General features: G+C 24.0%; 1 protein-coding gene across 5 annotated transcripts; it reads left to right on the plus strand.

Annotated features, from left to right (window-relative positions):
• The first annotated feature begins 1,168 nt into the window (after positions 1-1,168).
• On the plus strand, positions 1,169-19,565 carry LOC134830044 (phosphatidylcholine:ceramide cholinephosphotransferase 2-like). 5 transcript variants are annotated; one of them, XM_063843399.1, is made up of 10 exons: positions 1,169-2,016; positions 6,685-7,037; positions 15,915-16,053; positions 16,123-16,186; positions 16,896-17,042; positions 17,113-17,306; positions 17,374-17,454; positions 17,518-17,696; positions 17,848-17,920; positions 18,604-19,565. In XM_063843399.1, exons 2-10 carry the CDS (start codon positions 7,005-7,007, stop codon positions 18,687-18,689), a joined length of 996 nt encoding a protein of 331 aa, XP_063699469.1. In that variant the 5' UTR covers positions 1,169-2,016; positions 6,685-7,004; the 3' UTR covers positions 18,690-19,565. The 5 variants fall into 5 exon arrangements, with proteins under 5 accessions (XP_063699469.1, XP_063699467.1, XP_063699468.1 ...); XM_063843397.1 differs by lacking the exon at positions 6,685-7,037 and having other exon boundaries at positions 1,169-1,640; positions 1,717-2,016; XM_063843398.1 differs by lacking the exon at positions 6,685-7,037 and having other exon boundaries at positions 1,169-1,506; positions 1,717-2,016.
• The last annotated feature ends 730 nt before the right edge of the window (positions 19,566-20,295 follow it).

Below are 20,295 nucleotides of genomic sequence, written 5' to 3' on the forward strand. Positions count from 1 at the left end.
GACGCGATTCGAGAGATGTAAAGGTGAATTAGCGTAAGATGAGATGAAATTTTTTTTGAGGTTTTTGAAGAAGTTTTGATCATTTTTAGAAAATTTTTATTTATTTTAAGAATTTTTTTTTTTGAATTTTAAATTATTTTTTTCATTTTAAAATTTTTTTTTATTTTCCAAATTTTTTTTTTTATTTTGAGTGTCAGATCAATTTTTGGTCATTTTTAGAAACTCTCAAAAATTTTTTTTTAATTTCCAAAAGTATTTTTTTTTTGTTTTTAATTTTATTTTATTTAATTTATAATTTTAATTATTTTCAACTAATTTTAAATTTTTTCATTTTCAAGAATTCTTATATTCATTTTGAACAAATTTTTGAAATTTCAAATAATTTTTTTTATTTTGGAAAATTTTTTAATTTTAATTTTGAAATTTCAATTTTTTTTAAACGAGCTTTTGCTTCTTAAATTATTTTGTTTTCATTTAAAAATTTTTTTATTTTGAAAAAAAATTTTGAATTTTAAATTGATTTTTAGGATTTTTTTATTCATTTTTTTTTTTAATATATTTCAAACAAATTTTTACATTTCAAATATTTTTTTTTCAATTTCCATTTTTTTTATTTTGGAAAAGTTTTCGAGTTTTTAATGAAATTTATTTTTTTTTTATTTTAAAATATTTCGTATTAAAAATGTTTTTTTTTATTTTTTAATTCATTTTTTATTAATTTTAAAAATATTTCGAAACTCAATTTTTCTTTTTTTTTAAATTAATTTTTATATTAAAAAATTGTTGATTTTTTTTTCATTTAAAAAAAAAATCTGATGAATTTTTGATCATTTTCATTTTTTTTTCAAATTTTAATTTAAAAAAAAATTGATTTTCAATTTTTTCTCGAATTCTTCCTCAAGAAAAACGAAACCAAAACGTTCGAACGAACACACAAAAACTACACTTTTACAACCTGTTTGCCTCTGAATGTTGTTGTTTTGGTTCCTCATCTCGTTCTCTCGCACGAATTTCTTTTGTGCATGCAACTGCGCACATGACCGAGTTCTCTCTCGCGCTGTTCGTCGCCACACACACAAAAAACCAACGACGAAACGTTCTCTCTCGCATGTTCGCTCACCCAAGAAAAAATTTACTACACTACGAGCAGTTAACAGACACAATCGAACGCGACAGCAACGCAAGAAATAATGTGTCTGAGATTTTTTTGCTGCTACTCCAATTTTTAAAACAACAGTCTAGAAAAATAGTTTCAGTTTCCTCCGCGCAAAATTATTTTCGTTTCCTTGCTTCACGTGCGTCGCAAAAAGGTGCGTGTTCCCTCCTGTGAAAAACTCGAAAAAAAGCAGAAAAAACAGTGAAAAGGGTTTGAGATGAAATAAAAACATTTTTTTCCTTCTTCTTCTTCTTCATTAATCGCTCGTTGCCTCAATAGAGACGCGATTGTCTTGCATACACGCGAATAACTCGTACGCTCGTACAAAATAATAATAATAAGATGGAAGTGTAAGAAGCAAAAAAAAAACGAGATATTTCAGCGTCCATCATCATCAGTTATAAATAAAGAAAAAAAAATTGTACGTCGCACACATTCGTTCTTATCAAGCGAAAAAAAAAGTTAAAAATACAAGCAAAATATTGTGAGATCATGAACTACCTACTTTTTTTCGCTTCACACACACAAATTATTACGATTTATTTACTTTCAAAATCCAGATCAAATTAACACACAAGATGCACGCTCATCATTATTATTAGAAAAAAAAATTATGAAAGTTGGCGGACAACAGAAATTGCAACAAAAGTGAATAATACAAAAAAAAATTAAATACAGAAAAAAAAGTGTGCAACAATCCAAGTGAAATAATAACAAAAGATACGAAAAAAACAAAGAAAAAAAAAGAAATCTTCACATTTTAGCACGAGAGAGAAATGTCTAATAGTAATGGTCCAAGTGCATTTAGGAAATTTGTGAAAAATAATAATTTACAATTGTTTAAGAAACTTGAATATGAAGTACGTATCAAACTCATGTTTTCAAGCTTAATTAACCATCCATGTTCCCATATAGAAATAGATAATTATAAGTTAACATAAAAAATGTGGAATTAATTTTAAAAAATTAATTATTGATGGTAGATGGCGCTAAAAGACAAAAAAATATCCGCTAGATGTCACTTTTAAATAAAAAAATCATAAAAAGGGCGGAAAAATTGTGGTCAAAAGTCAATTAAAAGTTTATTTTATATAAAAGAAAAAAATTTTTTCATTGGAAATGTTTTCCGTGAGGAATTTTTTATTCATAAAATTATAACTTTTCATGATTCTGAGTAAGAAAAAAAGGAAACTTTTATTTCCGAGAAAAATTTTGCTTTAAGCTTGTTAAATTGACTAAATTTCTCACTTCTTAAAAAATTTCTTGTCGATTCAATTTAATTTTTCTTAAAAAAATATACGATAGATGGCGCTTTTGTTTAAAAAAACTTGCATAGAAATTAATTGCTTGAAGTAAATAATAATTTTCAATGAGATTAAAAATTAACTTAACAAACAACCTTCAAAATTTTCCATTAAATATTTTTCAGACAAGAATCTTTGTGAAAAATTCATACGTCAGATGTCACTTTTCCCACAAAATGCCACAAAAAGAGATCTTCAAACAAAATAAATTGACATCCTCTATCGGAAAACATTTACATTTGATCAATTATCATCAAAACGTTAATCAATATACTACGTGAATTCGATTCGACATAACCTCCAAGAGAGACTTTTTGATTACTTAATCGAAAAACATTTCATCAACGAATTCCGCAATAAACACATTTCGTTTCTGATTATCACTTGAAATAAAAAGAAAACATCCTGTAAATATTTACTGAAGCGAATGTTCCGAACAATTTTAAAAATAGCGCAAATTTTCCAGTCCTCCTTCAGAAATCATTGAAATCTTCAAAAATTTTCGAACAGACACCATTCACTCACCGTGTGTGTTATTTAATTGAGACACAGACAAAAGTCGTTAACATTCGTTTCGGTCAGAATGTTTTTTTTTCTCATTTCTGAAAAGTTTGTAAATATTTTATAAAACGCGCAATTTACGTCTCAAGCCATTCACTCAAATAAAACCTGTAGCGACGCACAATGTCGAGAACGCGAGAAGAGAACGATATCGTAATGATATATATTTTTGTTTTGTTAATAAAATTAGTGCGGACACACTCGGATAAATCTTGAATCAAATATACAAAAGTGCAAACGTGTCTATTGTAATATCATTTGTGTATGCTTTTTGATATCAATCCGAGACTCAGCAAAAAAAAATGTCTGTTGTAGGATGACACAATTTGAATTTTTCTTAAAGTTTTTCGATTAAAAATGACATTTTTTAATCTTAAAAAATTAAAATTTTGATAAATTTTAAAAAAATATTGAATTATTTTCAAAAACTGAGGCTTCAAATTGAGCTTTAGAATTTTCTCTTCATTAAAATTTCATAAAAAATTATTTTCATTGACATTTTTCCATTAAAAATTTGTGAATTTAGTCATATGATAAACCATATAGTAGAGACGAGTCTATTATTTTCACAATTCAAGCCAAAAGTGAGATCGCCTGATATTCCTTAAATAATTTTACTTTACTTTACGTCTTGTCTCTCATCCAAAGATTTGAAATTCTCCTCATATTGAGCACGAATTGTTAACATCTGGCTCGTAAATTTGATAAATTCAGTACCTCATAAATTTGCTTCAATTTCATCAATTTTCTGTAAAAAAAAAATTAAATATTTTCAAAAATAAATTTCCAAAAAAAAAAATTTTCAAAGTAAAATTTAAAAAAAAATTATTTTAAAAAAATCAAAATTTTAAAAAATGAATTTCTAAATAAAAAATTTTTCAAAGTAAAATTAAAAAAAAAATTATTTTAAAAAAATTAAAATTTTAAAAATAAATTGAAAGATTTAAAAAAAAATAAGTTTATCAAAAAATAAACTAAAATTTTTAATTAAACAAAAAATTAAATTAAATTTAAAATAAAAAAATAAAAACCAATCAAAAAACAAAAAAAAAATATATTTAAAAAAAAATATTTAAAAAATATATTAAAAAATTATATTAAAAAAATATATTTAAAAATATATATAAAAAAAAATATATATTAAAAAAATATGTTAAAAAAATATATTAAAATTAAAAAAAATAGCAAAAAAAGCGAACTAAAAAGGAATAAAAATTTGCCAAGTAAAAAAGTTAAAATTAAAGGATTTATTTCAGAATAAATATGAATGCTGACATAATATTTTTTTAAAAATTTTTTTTAATTTAAAAATATTTTTTTAAAAATATTTTTAAAAAAATTAAAAAAAAAAAAATTAAAAATTTTCGACGAGACAAACATTTCTGCATCATTAAAAATTTAAATTAAATTATTTTTTATAATCTAAAAATTACCTGTAGAAAAAAAAAAAAATAAAATTTTGAAAAATAAATTTAAAAAAAATTCGAACTCTTAAATTTATCGGGAAATTTCGCAAATCGGACCTGCCCAAAAAATAAACATGAAAAAATAGGAAAGCCGTAAAATCGGTTCTCATTGACTAAATATAAAGGATCTATAAAAAATAAAATTTTAAATAATTTAAATTAAAAAAAAAAATTAAACTTTTTTAATAAAAAAATTTTAAATGAAAGAATTTTTACAAAATCAGGTATATTTAAAAAAAAATTAAATAAAAAAATAAATTAAAACTTAAAAAAAATTAATTTAAAATAAAATTAAACTTTGAAAAAAAAAATTTTTTTGAAAAAAAAAATTACTTACCCTTGAAAAGTGAAAAATTTTTCCTCATTGAACCTTCCTTTTCAAACGATTATTTATTTTTTTGTAAATTTCAATCCTCCTTTAGAATACGACTCAAGTGCAATTGTACTTTTGACTGATAAAAAAATTATTTTTTTTGCGGTTCTGTTCTCTCAGTTGATTCATTGTGGCATTATTTACTATCACAAAACATTCCAGAACGCTGCCTTGATAAATGCGTCGTTTTTACGCCTCTTTGTCGTCACGTTGTCGCTCGACTCCGTAACCCAACGGAGTGATAGCGTGTCGCTCAAATTATTCTTGACCTATTTCCATCGAGTCGACATTTTATGACAACATTTACCTCAAATAGCTTTTTTGCGATTGTTTTATCGAATCGAAAGAATTTTTCAACCTGAATAATTTCGTTTGAGGTACAAAGTAGTTGGCCCTTTTTATTGCGCTGCTTGTTTGAATGGAAAAAAATAAAGAACATAAAACATGAAAAAAAAGCAAAGTTAAATTCTACACATGTCATGTCAATGATTTCTACGGGTGTGTCTCGGATATGAACTTGCCTTTCGTTCGTAACTTTCTACACTCGCAATTAAGTTTTTTTTTGTGTAGTTCCCCCGACTTTTTCGTCCTCGTCTCCACAAACAAACCACATTTACAATCAAAACATTCAAACTTTGTTTCAGCAACAAATAAAGAGAGAGACAACACTGAATGTGGTTCGGTGCTTTGTGTTTTTTCGTATAAAATCGATACGAAGAGGATGTACTGAATATTTTAAAGAAAATAAAAGTCCCTTTTTACAGTTTTTCTGTTCGGATGTTCAGTTTGTTTTGTGTGGTTTATTAATAACCGGGCGTCGTCATTTGACCTATTTTATTACTTTGGTAGACAATTAACGTTTTTTTTACGAGTTACAAGCAATAAATGCGACGCAGTCGTCGTTGTTGAAAGTTTGTGGGTGATGAGGAGCCTTTTAGACGTCAAGGACATTTTTTTATTGTCTGAATTCTGAATTGAATCATTTTTCAACAATTTTCTCTGAGTCATAAAAATGTAAAGTAACTTACCTAAAAACGAATTCCTTTGCTTCCTTCCTTGGATACAAGTTCCGTTCTTAATAAAAATGCTGAATCATTTTAGTTATTTTTTATCTGAAAAAAGGAAACAAAATAAGGGTCATTCAAAAGGAATTTATTCTTAAAAACATGAATTAGCGAAAAGGCGATTTTCAAATTTTATGTATCATTTACAAATATTTTTAAATTCATCATAAGAAAAATTTGATTTGATTTGACAACTTTTTTATGCAAAAATATTTAAATGAGGAAAAAAATAAAATTTAAAAATTTTGAATTAGCATAAAGCGATTTTCAAATTTTAAAATATTATTTTCGAATTTTTTTCATAAATAAATAAATTAATCATTTGAAAAGTTGAAAAAAAAAATTAAATTTTATATAAAAAATAATTTTTTAAAACAGAAAAGAATTTTTTTAATGAGAAAAAATAAAAAAATTTAAAAAAAAAATTGAATTAGCGAAAAGCGATTTTCAAATTTCAACTCTTCTTCTATTTAAATTGAAAATCAATTTTTTTTCTCTTAAAATTGATTCAAATTCGTCAAATTTCGATTCAAAAAGCGAAAATTGAAAATATTTCCGAATTCAATTTTTTTTTATTTTCAATTTAAAAACGTGTCATCCAGTGCCTGATCTGTACTTACTAACAAAGTAAACGCTATAATATTAGTAACTATTTATATTTCATGCGCTTGAAAACCAAACAAAAGCCCTTTTTCTCTCTCCATACATGTCTACCAACGAACCAAACCACTAACTAATGATATATAATTTTAATTTATAGCACGAGATGTGACATGCATACCACCGTTCACTAAAAAAAATATAATGATACCATAATATTAACAAATAAATAAAAAATACAGTGTTTGCAAACTACTTCGACGAACATTCTTAGAACAATCAGCTGATGCTTAACATTTAGTATAAAAACTTTAACAAAAAAAAAACGAAGGAATTGAAATTTAGAATATTTAGTGAAAAAAAAAATCATCAACGAGTACTGAAAAAGTGTGAATGCCTAACAAAAATTAGTTTAGACGTAGAAAAACTAAAAATAAAAGGAAAAATCATTAAAACTGCTTTGATTAACTCACTCAGATAATGGGTCAAATGTTCCTTTCATCATTATGGCGGGTAGGTCAAAATTTAATTCACATTCAATTCATGATTGTCACGTTCTGTTCTGTTACATTTTTGTTTTGTTAGCACTTTTTGTTGTTTGTAATATTATTTGTAATGTAATTAAATTGTCACCTGCTTCTCGTTTTTTTTCTGTGTTAGTTGTTGTTGTTGTAGTATTGTTGTCTGTCCTTCTTAAATTTATTCCAGTTAACATTTTTAGTCGATAATTTTATGCAAATTGCTTGCGATAAACTGGCTTTGTAACCCTTTTATAGACGACTTAAATATAGAATTTTATTTATCAGCAAAACACGCGTTGATTTGTGAAAACAAAGTATAAAAAGAACGCAATTTACGCTTTTAGAAGACAAATTTTTAAACGAAAAATAATTTTGAAAATAAAAAAAAATAAATTTTTTCAATTAGCAGTATTAGTAATAATAAAAAATTAAAAAATATTAAAATTTTTTAAAAAATATTTAAATTTAAATATTTAAATTTAAAAAAATAATTAAAATAAAAAAAAATATTTTTTTAAAACGAAGCTTTAATAGGATTAATTTTTTTATAAATTAAAATTAAAAATTTTAAGTTTTGATACTCACAATTTTTATGTTTATTTTAAAATTCTAAAAAAAAATTAAAAAATAAAATAAAAAAATTTAGAAAATTAATTAAAAATAAAAAAATATTTATTAATTAAATTAAAATAAAATAAATTAATTAATTAAAATAATTTTATTAAAATAAAAAAAATTAATTAAATTATTTAATTTTTTAATTAATTAAATTAATTAAAATTAATTAATTAAAAATTAATTAATTAAAATTAATTAATTAAAAAATTAATTTAAATAAAATAATTAATTTAAATTAAAACTTTAATTTAAACTATAAAAAAAAATTATTTAAACTAAAAAATTAAATTTTATTTAAAATTTTTTACTTACTTTTTAAAGCTAAATTTCCATAAAAATTTTCCATAAAAAAATTTCCATAATTTTTGTCATCTGACTGAACGAACCTTCTAAAGTGCAAAAAACAAAATTTCACCTTGAAACGCATTGAACTGTAGCCTGCTCTCATTGACGATAAAACCAACATCTGCTCTGTAAAAAAAATATTTCGACAACTGCAAACTTTTTTTTTACTCAGCTCAGCTGTCGACTTTCTTATCGCATCCAAAAGCCATTTCGCAAAACTTTTTCAACCTGAAAATTATTCAAATTCATCATTTTGTTATTATATGACAATAATCCGTTATAATGTAACAACAGCGTGCAAAATAAATAGAACACATTGCATTTCGATACGCGAAACAAACCATCATCATCGAGCACCGAACGAACGACGACGCACGACGATTGACATTAAGCCAGTAAGCTGCAAATGTTGTTAGTTGAATCAAGAATTATTCAATGCATTATGCACAATCTAATTAGTGTGACGTTGCACGTTGGATGTGTGTGTGTGACACGATTTTCTGCCGATAAAATTTTTTTTTTCTTTGCTCCGTACATGCTCAAGTGGTAGAAAGACCAAAGTTGTTTATCCGCCGAATGGAATGCGAAAGTAATTCAAGGTCTGTGAAGTAAAAAAAAGCGATCGATTACATCAAAAGGATTCCATAAATTGACATCTTTCAACAAAAAAAAAAGTTTATCATCATCGCATCAACATTTTCCTCTTCATTATTCGATAATCTCATAAAATATTACTGAATTGACGCAGAATAAAAAAAAATGAAATGATAATTTGCGCTGTTAATAAAAAGTAATGTCGATTGGATAAAATACTTGTGATAAGTATCAGAAAATCACCGAAAAGTGGCATGTTACTAATGATGTTGCGCGCCAAAAAAAAAAAAAAAAAAAGAACACACACACTAAATTAAAAGGGCACGGCTCGGAATTATAACAATAATGGGTGCGGAAAGATAAAGTCACAAGAGAATCCTCAGTAGTTTGGAGCGGAAAAGAACTACCGAATAAAAAAAATTAGTGTAAAATTGCAGTTATGTACGTTGTAAGCTAATGTAATTTCATGGTCATAACTCAAAATGACAGAAAAAACTAGATAATTGACATTTTCATAATGAATGAACGTGAACAGGGACGTCGCTTAAGAAGATTTTGACAAGAGACACGATAAAACTGTTAAATTTTTGGATAAAATGAGTTTTTTGGCAAAAATTTTTTAAGACTATGAAGTTTATATACTTAAAAAAAAATAAAAAAAAATAATTAAAAAAAATAAAAAAAAAAAATAAAAAAAAAAATTTAAAAAAAAAAAATAAAAAAAAAAAAAAAAAAAAAATTTTTAATGAAGGATGAAAATTTTTTGAAATTTTTTTTTTCGCGATAAACATTTCTTGAGTCATAAGAATCACTTTTCTCCATGAAACATATGCTCGGAAACACATAGTTTTTGCCACAAGTGCTTACCTTCAAATTTTGAAGGGCAAAATCAATATAAATTTTATAAAAAGTAGTTCGATATGAAATATGGATCAATTTAAATTCCTCGATTATTTAGAGAAATTAATTTTCTGTGACGGTTGACATTTTGCTCGCTTTCTACTTAAACTTTGACATTTTTCATGAACAGAATTTTAATTCAAATTTGATATTTTTTAATTTTTTTTTTTACTGAAATCTTAATTTTTAACAATTTTAGGGATATTTTCCTTAAAATTGTTAAAAAATTAAGATTTCAGTAAAAAAAAAATTAGTTCCATCCCTGTTCATAAAAAAATGGCAAAGTTTAAGCAGAAAGCGAGCGCGAAGGATGTAAATGTCAACCGTCACACAAAATTCACACAGGCACCTCGCTACTAAGGATTATTGATGGATAAAAAAGTGCGCATCATTATATCATGATTCTATTTTTGTTGTCCAAGCAAAATGAAGCTAAACTAAGGTTTCGTGCCATTTCATGATTATTATTTGTACAAATGTCAGACGAAGAGAGAGAAAGTAACGAAAAAAAAAATTATGTCATTGTAGTCAACTTATCGCTCCAACAAGGAGTGCGTCAAATCTGATGCTTAAAACGAGCTTAGCGAGATTTAAGAGAAATCTAATCAGTGTTGATACAATTAATTAGGGCATTGTTTCGCGCTTTCGAGGTCAAGTTGTAAAAATAGCTTCGGAGTAAAAATAACTCGTCTTCAAAAATAAATAAACCTCAATTAAAAATCACTTCTATATTTACTTTTGACACGATGACGAGGATTGTGTGTTAATGTTCGGTCAATATTTGGACAACATTTGAAATAAAAAGTGTTTGAATTGACATTTATTCTCATGATTATTAATCGTCGTCATTGAGGATTGATTATCGTGTCACATATCACGGAAACATTATGAGACATTCACACAGGATATTAACTGCCATTTTGTGAGAATAAGGGTGAGATTTCTTCAAAAATTTTGATTTCTCTCAATGATCGAAGAATTCCTAAAAATATTTTAAGAGATTAAAAAATTATAAAAAAGAGAAAAAAAATCATACTTAAATGAAAATCATGACTTCAATAAAGTTTGCTTTTTAAATTAAATTAATTAATTTAATTTTATTAATTAAATTAATTTTTTTTTAATTTTTTTTTTTTTTTATTTATTTTATTTTATTTTTTTTTTAAAATAAAAAATATTTTTAAAATTATTTTTTTTTTAATTTTTTTTAAATTTTTTTTTTTTAATTTCTTTTTAAAAAAATTTTAATTTTTTTAAATTTTTTTTAATTTTTTTTTTTTTTTTTTTTTTTTTTTTTTTTTTTTTTTTTTTTTTTTTTTTTTTTTTTTTTTTTTTTTTTATTTTTTTTTTTTTTTTTACTTATGATTTATTTCAAGATTTTTTTAAACTTGTGCTTAAGTAATTTTTTAAAAATTATGAGAATTCTGTCAACTTTTCTCACAAAATCTCCAAATCTAATCAAATCGAGACTCAATTGACGCGCGCGCCGGCATATCATTCCAATAAGTTCATGAACAATAAAAATAGATTTTAGATTAGTTACTATTTCTGTTTTGTTGCGTTTTTTTTTTCGTCGTATTGTAACTCTTCTGTACAAATATTCCGAAACAATCATTTATAATTGATTGGAAAACCGACGCGGCAATGTCATGACTAGACTTTAATTTAGTTTGCTTTTAATCCAAAAGTAATAAGGAAGTAATGACTTACGAGTTTTTTTTCTCCATCTTCTCTTTTTTTCCGTTTTCATTTATCGTCGACGACGCAAGAAACCTTGGCGATGATAAGAAATAATGAATTTCTAATGCGATTTGCAACACGATGACGACGACACCAAAACGAAAGGGAATGAAAGAAGGCATAAAAACGGAACACAGACATCATTGCGTGATTAAATTAATCGAGTGTTAAAGGTGATAAGAGGATGCGATGTGCAAAATAGACTCGTCCGTTGTCTTCGTTTCTACGAAAAAACGTCTCTTGAAAGTTGAGGGATCGATTTTAATTTTAGCCAATTTCGGTGTCTGGTTATCTTATCCATTTTTCAATTAACTGAGAAGAACAAAAATTTAATTTGTTTCAGATTTAGGGCACTTTAGAAGTTTATCGGTCAATATTTGGCAGTCATAAATTTTATTGCGTCACGAGATAATGTGAGGCAATTGTAAGAAATTTTACGACTTTGATGGTTTTCTGAAAGATAAAAGGCACGGGTTAAAGTACAAATTTGAACATGCCGGCATTTCGGCTATAATGGAGTTTTCCATAAATTAAAGTAAAATATTGAGATAAAACTAAATTAAAAAAAAAAAAAAATTAAAAATTATCAAAAAATTCATTTAATAAAAAAATTTAATTAAATTTTATAAATTAATTAAAAATAATTTAAATTTTTAATTTTAATGAAGTTGATTAATTTTTAAAATAATTATAATAAAAAAAATAATTTTAGGATAAAAAAAATTTTTAAATTAAAAAATAAAAAATTATTAATTATTTAATTAATTTTAAAAAATATCCGAATTAACCGAAACCGGTTAATTTATAAAATTTTTATTTAATGAAAAAATTTTAAAATAATTTTTTTTTTTAAATTTAAAAAAAAATAATAAACCTGATTTCATAAAAATTAGTTGAGATTTTTTAATAAAATCGAAATAATAAATTCAAAAATAAAAAGTGGAATTTAAAAACCTTTTAATATTCAAACGAAATAAAAAATTAATAATTTAAATGAAAATTAAATTTTTTGATTAATTTAATAATTGATATTATTTTATTTTTTATTTTTTTAAAATAATTATCACAATAACTTAATAAAATATCAAAAGAGATAATAATAAAAAAATAAAATTACTTTTTTTAATTAAAATTAAAATAACCGGAATAAAATTTTTTAATTAATTTTAATCAATTATTTAAAATTTTTGAGAATTTTTTAAACATTATATTTTTATTTATCAATTTTATTTTATTTATTAATTTTTTTTTTTTTTTTGTTAAATAAAATTTAATTTTTATTTAAATTATTTTAAATTTTATCCCAAAAAAAAAATAATTTATCAAAAAACGCTCAAATTTTAATTACCTTCGAAAAACATTTCGACCTTTTTTGATAATTTTCGTTCATCACGATATTTTTTTCTGCCAAACAAACAAACAACTACTTACTGACCTTTTGCGACGTTCAAATATTTCCTGATTCCATTCAACAATAGTAGTAATAATCCGAAAACGCACGATGATGCCTATGACCAGCAAAGAAACGACAAATATTTTATCCACGTCTTGTTGCCTTGAATATAAAATTGATATGTGAGTTAAAATATTCGACGTTGTCGTCTTTTTGTGCGGATGAAGTGAGTAAACAAAAGAGTAAATAGCACCTTTTTTACATGTTTTCATAAATTTAGTACCGCACATGAATGAAATTTATGCAAAAATTCTACTTACTTCATTTCGTTTCAAGGAGAGATGCGCAGGAACGCGTGTTCAGGATGTCGTCTTGTTGTCGCAAACGTTCTTGATAACTTGCTTTTATCACCTAATGATGAGTAACGAGTCTGAAATTGAGAAAAAAAAGATTATTGAAAAAAAATAAAAATTTCACTTAAATAATTTCAGTTCAGTGTTCTAAAATTAACAACTTGTATACAAAAAAGCGATTCTTTGTTTATTTCAAACATTTTTTTGCATTTCGTGATTAAATCTCACACAAAAAGCTGCTTTATATCACATTTTTTGATCATTTTAACGACTAAAAGGTACGATTCATGCATCGAAATATTCGAGAGATGATGATTTCTTCACTTCTTATCATCAATTCCGTACAAAAATTGCTCGAGAACAATCTCCAGAGGCATTCACGACAAAATAAACAAAGATTAGTGAGTCATTTCGTCGTCGTCGTCACCGCATCTTGCATTGATTAACGAAGCCAACCAGTTTTCTGCAGAAAAATCTTCCTCATCGCACTATAAATAAGCGAAAAAATGTAAATAACGTCATCTCATAATATAATGATGATGTATTCGTCATCATCAACGAGATCAAATAAACAAACACATGATCCCACTCATCCATTTTATAGCGATACACTTCGTTGTTGTTGTCATCGTCGACGTTCATTTACGTTCTCAATTTTGTTTACGAGGAGCGTGAATGAATGCCTCGAAATGAATGGCGATGATGAATAATCACTTATTATTACTTATTTATTTATGACTTTCGAAATGTAGCAGATGGGACTTTTTACGACGCAAAGTGTCTGTCTGAAAGCAGATTTTTATTTGAATGTATTTAAAGTTGGCGACAATTTGAAGCTAAAAATGGAATTTTATTGAAAATTTTTCGAAAAGAAAAAGTTTTTAGCTTACCGTTAATTAATTTATAGATTTTTGTTTAATTTTTCATATTTATTCTCCATTACTTTTTAAACAAATTTCTGTGAAAAGAAAAAAAAATTAATTCATAAATTTACATTTTTTACAACAATTTTTTTTTGATGTTTCGAATTTTTGTAAAAAATAAATTAAAAATAAAAAATAAAATTTAAAAATATAAAATAAAAATTAATTAATTTTATTAAATTTAAAAAAAAAATTAATTTTTATTTTATTTAAATTTAATTTTTTTTAATTTAATTTTCATTAGTAAAATATTTTTTGAAAATAATTAAAATATTTAATGTAAAAATTTAAATAATTTTTATTTTTGAAAATTTTAAAATTCATTTAAAAAATATTTACATTTTTTTAACTAAAAATTTTTGAATTTTTTTTTTTTAATTAAAAATTATTTTTATTTTTTATAATTTTAATTTTTGAAAATTTTTTTTTTTAAAAAAATTTTTTTACTAAAAATTTTTGAAATTTTTGAAAATTTTCAAAATTTGAAAAAAAAAATTTAGTAAAAAAATATTTTAAAAATTAAATTTTAAAAGAAAAAATATTTTTAACTTACCTTTAACAAAAAATACGCTTAACAAAATCACAGCGATGAGTCACTCTCATTGAATACAAATAACAATATTCCGTTAGTCGTTACTCGTCGTCTCTTTCGCCAGCTTTGAAATTCAATTGAAACACAAAGTCAGTAGTGAACGGCATTTTCAAGTGTCAAGACCGACATACTTTCGTGTCAAACGAAAATTTTCTTTGTTGATATTTCGCATCAAAATAAGTGACAATCACAAAAAATTAATAACAAAAAAATGTTTCAATATAAAAATATCAATTTCGTATTAATTTAATAAATTTGCACTCACACACGAAAAAAAACTATTTATTTAATTATTATTTACTGAGTGCTTTTGTGTGCAAATAAAAAAAAACGCAAGTGTTATCACTCGCGATATCAGCAGAAAAAAAATGAAGAAAACACCGGTGTTTGACTACGGTGCAGTCCAAAGCACTTTTAATCCAAACACCAATATTGAAGAAACTTTTTCAAATGCCCATTATCGGAAGGAACGGAATAACAATAATAACATGGGAGACGCTGTTCCATCGGAAACGGAGAATATTTTGAGTTCTGAAGTAATTTTTAATGCATTTTATGTAATTTTTTGTGGAATGTCAATGACAAATGGAAACCATTCAAGTGAAATTACGTCATAGAAATAGTTGATTCAGTCAATTTCTTAAGATTTTAACCTGAAAAAAAAAATAAAAAAAAATTTTAGTTAAACTTCGAATTTGAGATAAAATTTTAAAAAATAAAAAAAAATAATTTTTTTAAAAAATTAAAAAAAAAAAAAAAATAAAAAAAAAATTTTTTTTAAAAAATAAAAAAAAAAAAAAAAAAAAATAAAAAAAAAAAAATAATTTTTTTAAAAAATAAAAAAAAAAAAATAATAATTTTTTTAAAAAATAAAAAAAAAATTTTTAAAGATCAAATTTATAAACAGACAAAAAAAAATTTATAAAAAAAAATATTAAAAATTTTTTTTAAGTAAAATATCTTATTTATGTCAAATTTTCGGCAAGACATGAACATTACAATTCGTCTTCCGAAAGTTGTCAAACAAAGTAGTCTTGTCAATATTTGTTTATTGTTCGACATGAGCAGTAAATGTGCTAAACAGTCGAATTTTTTGTTGTATTACTCACTCACTCGCTCGACTGACATCTGCGGTTGATCGAGTTTAAATAATTTTTTTGTTGTTCTGATCATCTGCTACGCATTTCAAGGTCATCCGAAGAGAACTCTTTGATGATTTTCCAGACGCCTCTCGAAAACGTAAACAAAAAACTACTTCAGATAAGACTTATCTGATCTGAATTCTTATCATTTTTCCGCTTTATCATGATTTTAGTTTATTACTTTCATTATTTAAATTAGTTGAAGAGTCACAAAAAAGTGTTTCTTTGAAAAAAAATTAAAATTTTTGTCTCAACTTTAATCTTTGCAGGAAGTTCCAGATCAATACGATGTACAACAAGGTGATGTAAACAGTAGTTCAGATAGTTCAGTGATGATTAAAATCGATGTCGGAATACCAAATCGTGAGGAAAACAGATTTCCAAAGGAAAAATGGAAAACACTCATTGGTGAGAAATTTGTTTTTTTTTTCGGAGAAATTGAGTAAATTTGTTACGGAGAAAAAAACTTTTTTACAGCATTCATCATTCTCGGCGTGAATTTCTTCATAGCAACTTTTGTGTTGGCACTTGTCCATGATCGGTGAGTAGATTTTTTTTTTGTTTGGAAATTTCTTTTCAGGGATGGATTTTTGGATATTTTTTTTCGTAAAAAATTTTATAAAAAATTAATTTTTTGATGAATTTTGTGGTAAAATTTTTCTGAAAAGAAAAAGAAAAATAATTTAAAAAAGATTAACGTTAAAAATTAATGTTAAAAAAATTTTTTTTAATGACACATTAAAAAAAATTTTGAAAAAAAATTGAAAAAAATTTTAAAAAATTATAAAAATTTTTTTTTAAATTGAAAAATTTTCTTTGAACGAAAATTCATTTAAATCAAAATTAAATTAAATTAAAATTAAGAAAATTTGTCTTAAAATTAGACTTTTGAGCTCTTTAACTCTTTAAAAATTTCAGAATTTAATTGAAAGTGAATTTTCAAGCATTTTTAGTAAAAAGTTACTTCCAAAATTAATTTTTTAAATCAATAAAAATTAAAAATTCAATAATTTGAGTCAAATTTCGATTTTCTTAAGTGAAAAATATGAATTAAGTGTTAATTATATAAAAATTTAAACAAAAAATAATTTAATATCAATTAAAATTTAAAATTTCCGATAATTTTCTTATAAAATTCATTCAAAAAGCATTACAAACCCTCAAAAATCCATCTCTGCATAATGTTTCCTCACAATTTCGAATCAATGACGACATTTTTAACGTAATTACATCCTGTTTTTGTCTTCCAGCGTGCCAGATCGCGACAAATATGGTCCATTGCCAGATATCGTGCTCGATAATGTCACTGCCAACGATTGGGCACTCTCCGTAAGCGAAGTACAGATTATGGTAGTGACGAATATTTGTATATTACTTGTGATATTCCACAAACACAGGTACGTTTCCCTCAATTTAGGTCAAAAAATCCATCAAAATCTGACATTTGACATTTTTTTTCGCTTTTAGATTCATTGTTGCCAGACGTATTTTCCTGTTGATGTCCTTGTTGTATCTCATGCGGAGCATAACGATGTACGTTACCGTATTGCCAATGTCGAGCACGACATATTACTGCAGTCCAAAATCCAATTCGACGACAATTACCACCGCCTTATCCCGAGCCATTCATCTGATTTCAGGCTTTGGGCTTAGTATTAATGGTAATTTTTCTCGCGTGAACAATTCTTTTTCGTTGCAATCCATTCACGAAATTAATTTCTCCCGAAGGTAAACAAGTGTATTGCGGTGACTTTATGTACTCAGGCCATACTGTGATTCTCGTGTTGGGATATCTGATAATATCCGAGTGTAAGATTTTCTCATTTTTCACAAAAAAAAAAAAAATTAATTTAAAAAATTTTAAAATTTTAGACTCTCCAAAATACTTTTGGATTCTGCATTGGACCGCGTGGATTAATGCCTTGGTAGGCGTTTGCATGGTTCTGCTCGCTCACGGTCATTATACAATCGATATAATTGTTGCCTACTACGTTACGACACGTCTCTTCTGGACATACCACACATTGGCCAATAATAGTCTTTTATTGAAGGTAATTGAGATTGGAATTCGAAAAAAAAATAACAACAGCGGAAAATAATTTTTAATTTAGTTGATGACTCAATTTTTGTTATTTTTTTGCGATGGAGATCGATTTTTGTCTAATTTGATGAATTTATTTTAAATTTTTATTATTTTTTCAGGCAAATGGATACAATTTGTTAGCGCGTGAATGGTGGTTCTGTTACTTTAAATATTTTGAACAGAATGTCAAAGGTGAGAAAATTTATTAATTGAAGTTGATATGATGAGCAAAAACGTTTCAATTTTTGTCAAAAATATTACGATTTTTTTTTCGAAATTTTTTGATAAGAAATTAAAAAATAAATTTTTATTTTAATTTAAAAAAAATACTTTAAAAATTTATTAAATTATTTTTTAAAATTTTTATATTTTAATTATTTTTGAAATTAATTAACTTTTGTATAATAATTTTTCAAAATATTTTTTTATTATTTTTTAATTTATTTTTTTTTAATTTTTTTTTTAATTTATTTTTTTTTTATTTTTATTATTTTAAAATTTTTTAATTTTCTTTTATTTATTTTTTAAATTAATTAATATTTAATTAATAATTATTTTAAAAAATTTTGAAATTTAAAATAATTCTTTTTTAATTTTTAATTATTTTATTTTTTAATTAATTAACATTATTTTGTTTCAAAAAGAAAAATTTCAAAAAAATTAAAAAATTCAATTTAAAAAATATGAAAATTTCGATTTTTTTAATAATTTTTTTTATTAATTTTTTTATTATTATTTATTATTTAAAAAAATTATTTTAAAAGAAAATTAAAAACTTAAAATTTTTACTTGAAAATTGAAACATTTTGTCTCATCGACTCATAATTTTTTATCTTTAATTTATTTTTAACTTACCTCAATTTTTCTCATTTTAGGTCCTCTTCCTCACGCCTATGAATGGCCATTTTCATTGCCACGCCGATTCCTTCATGCAAAACTTCCGAATCATCGGGAGAGTTAACAATTTCTTCTCATCCATCGACACATCGTCAAATCCTATATTTTTAGAGCGTATCGTAAAGTAAATTTAACTAAGTTTAACTTAACGAATAGAACAAAAAATTGCAACAACAACAACACAATTGTCACTAAAGTGCGAAATCTGTAGAGAAAAATCACAAAAATTCGGTTTCTTTTAACAAATTTGTTAAAAAAAAATAATTATAAAAATTAATAATTAATTGAAAAAACAGCCAAAAATTATTATCTTCCGTTTCTCCGATCAGTTAATTCTTAAAACAAAAAAAAATGTACCTATAATTTTTTTCTTAGTTATTAATTAATTGTTAATTAAACATTGTAAAAATTAGTTTAGTGACTTGTTTAGAGAATGAAAGAGCAAAAGCGAGCTTTAAGCTATAATATTTAGAAAGTGAAAAACGTCCTTAAACTCTTCATTTTTTTTGTGACGACGAAATTCAAAGAATTTTCAAGAATTTTAAATCAAATTTATCACAATTTATTGTTTAATACTCAATTTTTGATTGAAACAAACCAAAAAAAAAAATTAATAAAAATCTCTTCCCTTTTTAAAATAAATTTCTCCTCTCCTCCGATATTTAAGAACAAAATCACAAATTTAAACCACCAACAAAGAAAAATATATCTGTAAATCTATAAGGGAATAAAAACTTAAAAAAATGTTAACTTTAAATAAACAGATTAAACTTATACTAACTACATACTAAATGTGCCTTTCAACGTATATTCATAAAATAAAAACATATTTAATGAGTTATTTAAGACCTCCGATTAAAAAAAAAAAAAAAAAAACAGAACAGCGTTAAATACTTCAGTAGATAAAATTTTAAAAAAATCATCGAAAATATTTACAAAGTACAAGAAAAGAGGCTAATGTAGATTTTTTATTAGAATTAGATTGAAGCAATTAAAAAAAATAATTTTGAAATTTTCATTAAAAATTAATTCATTAAGTTTGAATTAGCAAAAAAGCGATTTTCAAATTTTTAACGGTAATTTTTTGAATTGACAATTTTAAAAATTTTTTTCAAACACATTGCTTCAATTTAATTTTAAAATTAAAATCTAATCCTGAAAAAAAATCGAAATCTATTTAGAGTTGGTGTCTTTATTTTGGATCAAAAAAATAGCAAAAAAAAACAAAAAATATTTACAGAAAATCTTTCCAATATATATTTACAAACTATTTACTCTATTAAATACGAAATAAATTGATGAATGTTTGAATGATGTGATACAAAAAAAATTAATCCTTATTAAAACAAAAAATTATAGAAATCTCCTTGTACTGTACTGATACAAAAAAAAAGCATTCGTTGTTATTACTTTTGCAATGAATCAAAATTTGATGAATTTTGTCTTTCTGATGAAATTTGTCAGATTTTGACTCATAAAATTTAAAATGAGAAACAAAAAAAATATTTTAAGTTAAATTAAAAAATTAGAAAAAATAGTTTATTAAAACAAATAAATATATATATAGTTGTTGTGCAGAAACTGACTCAAAATTGCAATCATTTTATTGATTAATTATATTATTACTACTACAAAAACTAAGCATTATATGATAAAAAAAAGATATTTAG

Source organism: Culicoides brevitarsis, chromosome 2 (assembly GCF_036172545.1).
Source record: "Culicoides brevitarsis isolate CSIRO-B50_1 chromosome 2, AGI_CSIRO_Cbre_v1, whole genome shotgun sequence".
Taxonomy (NCBI): domain Eukaryota; kingdom Metazoa; phylum Arthropoda; class Insecta; order Diptera; family Ceratopogonidae; genus Culicoides; species Culicoides brevitarsis.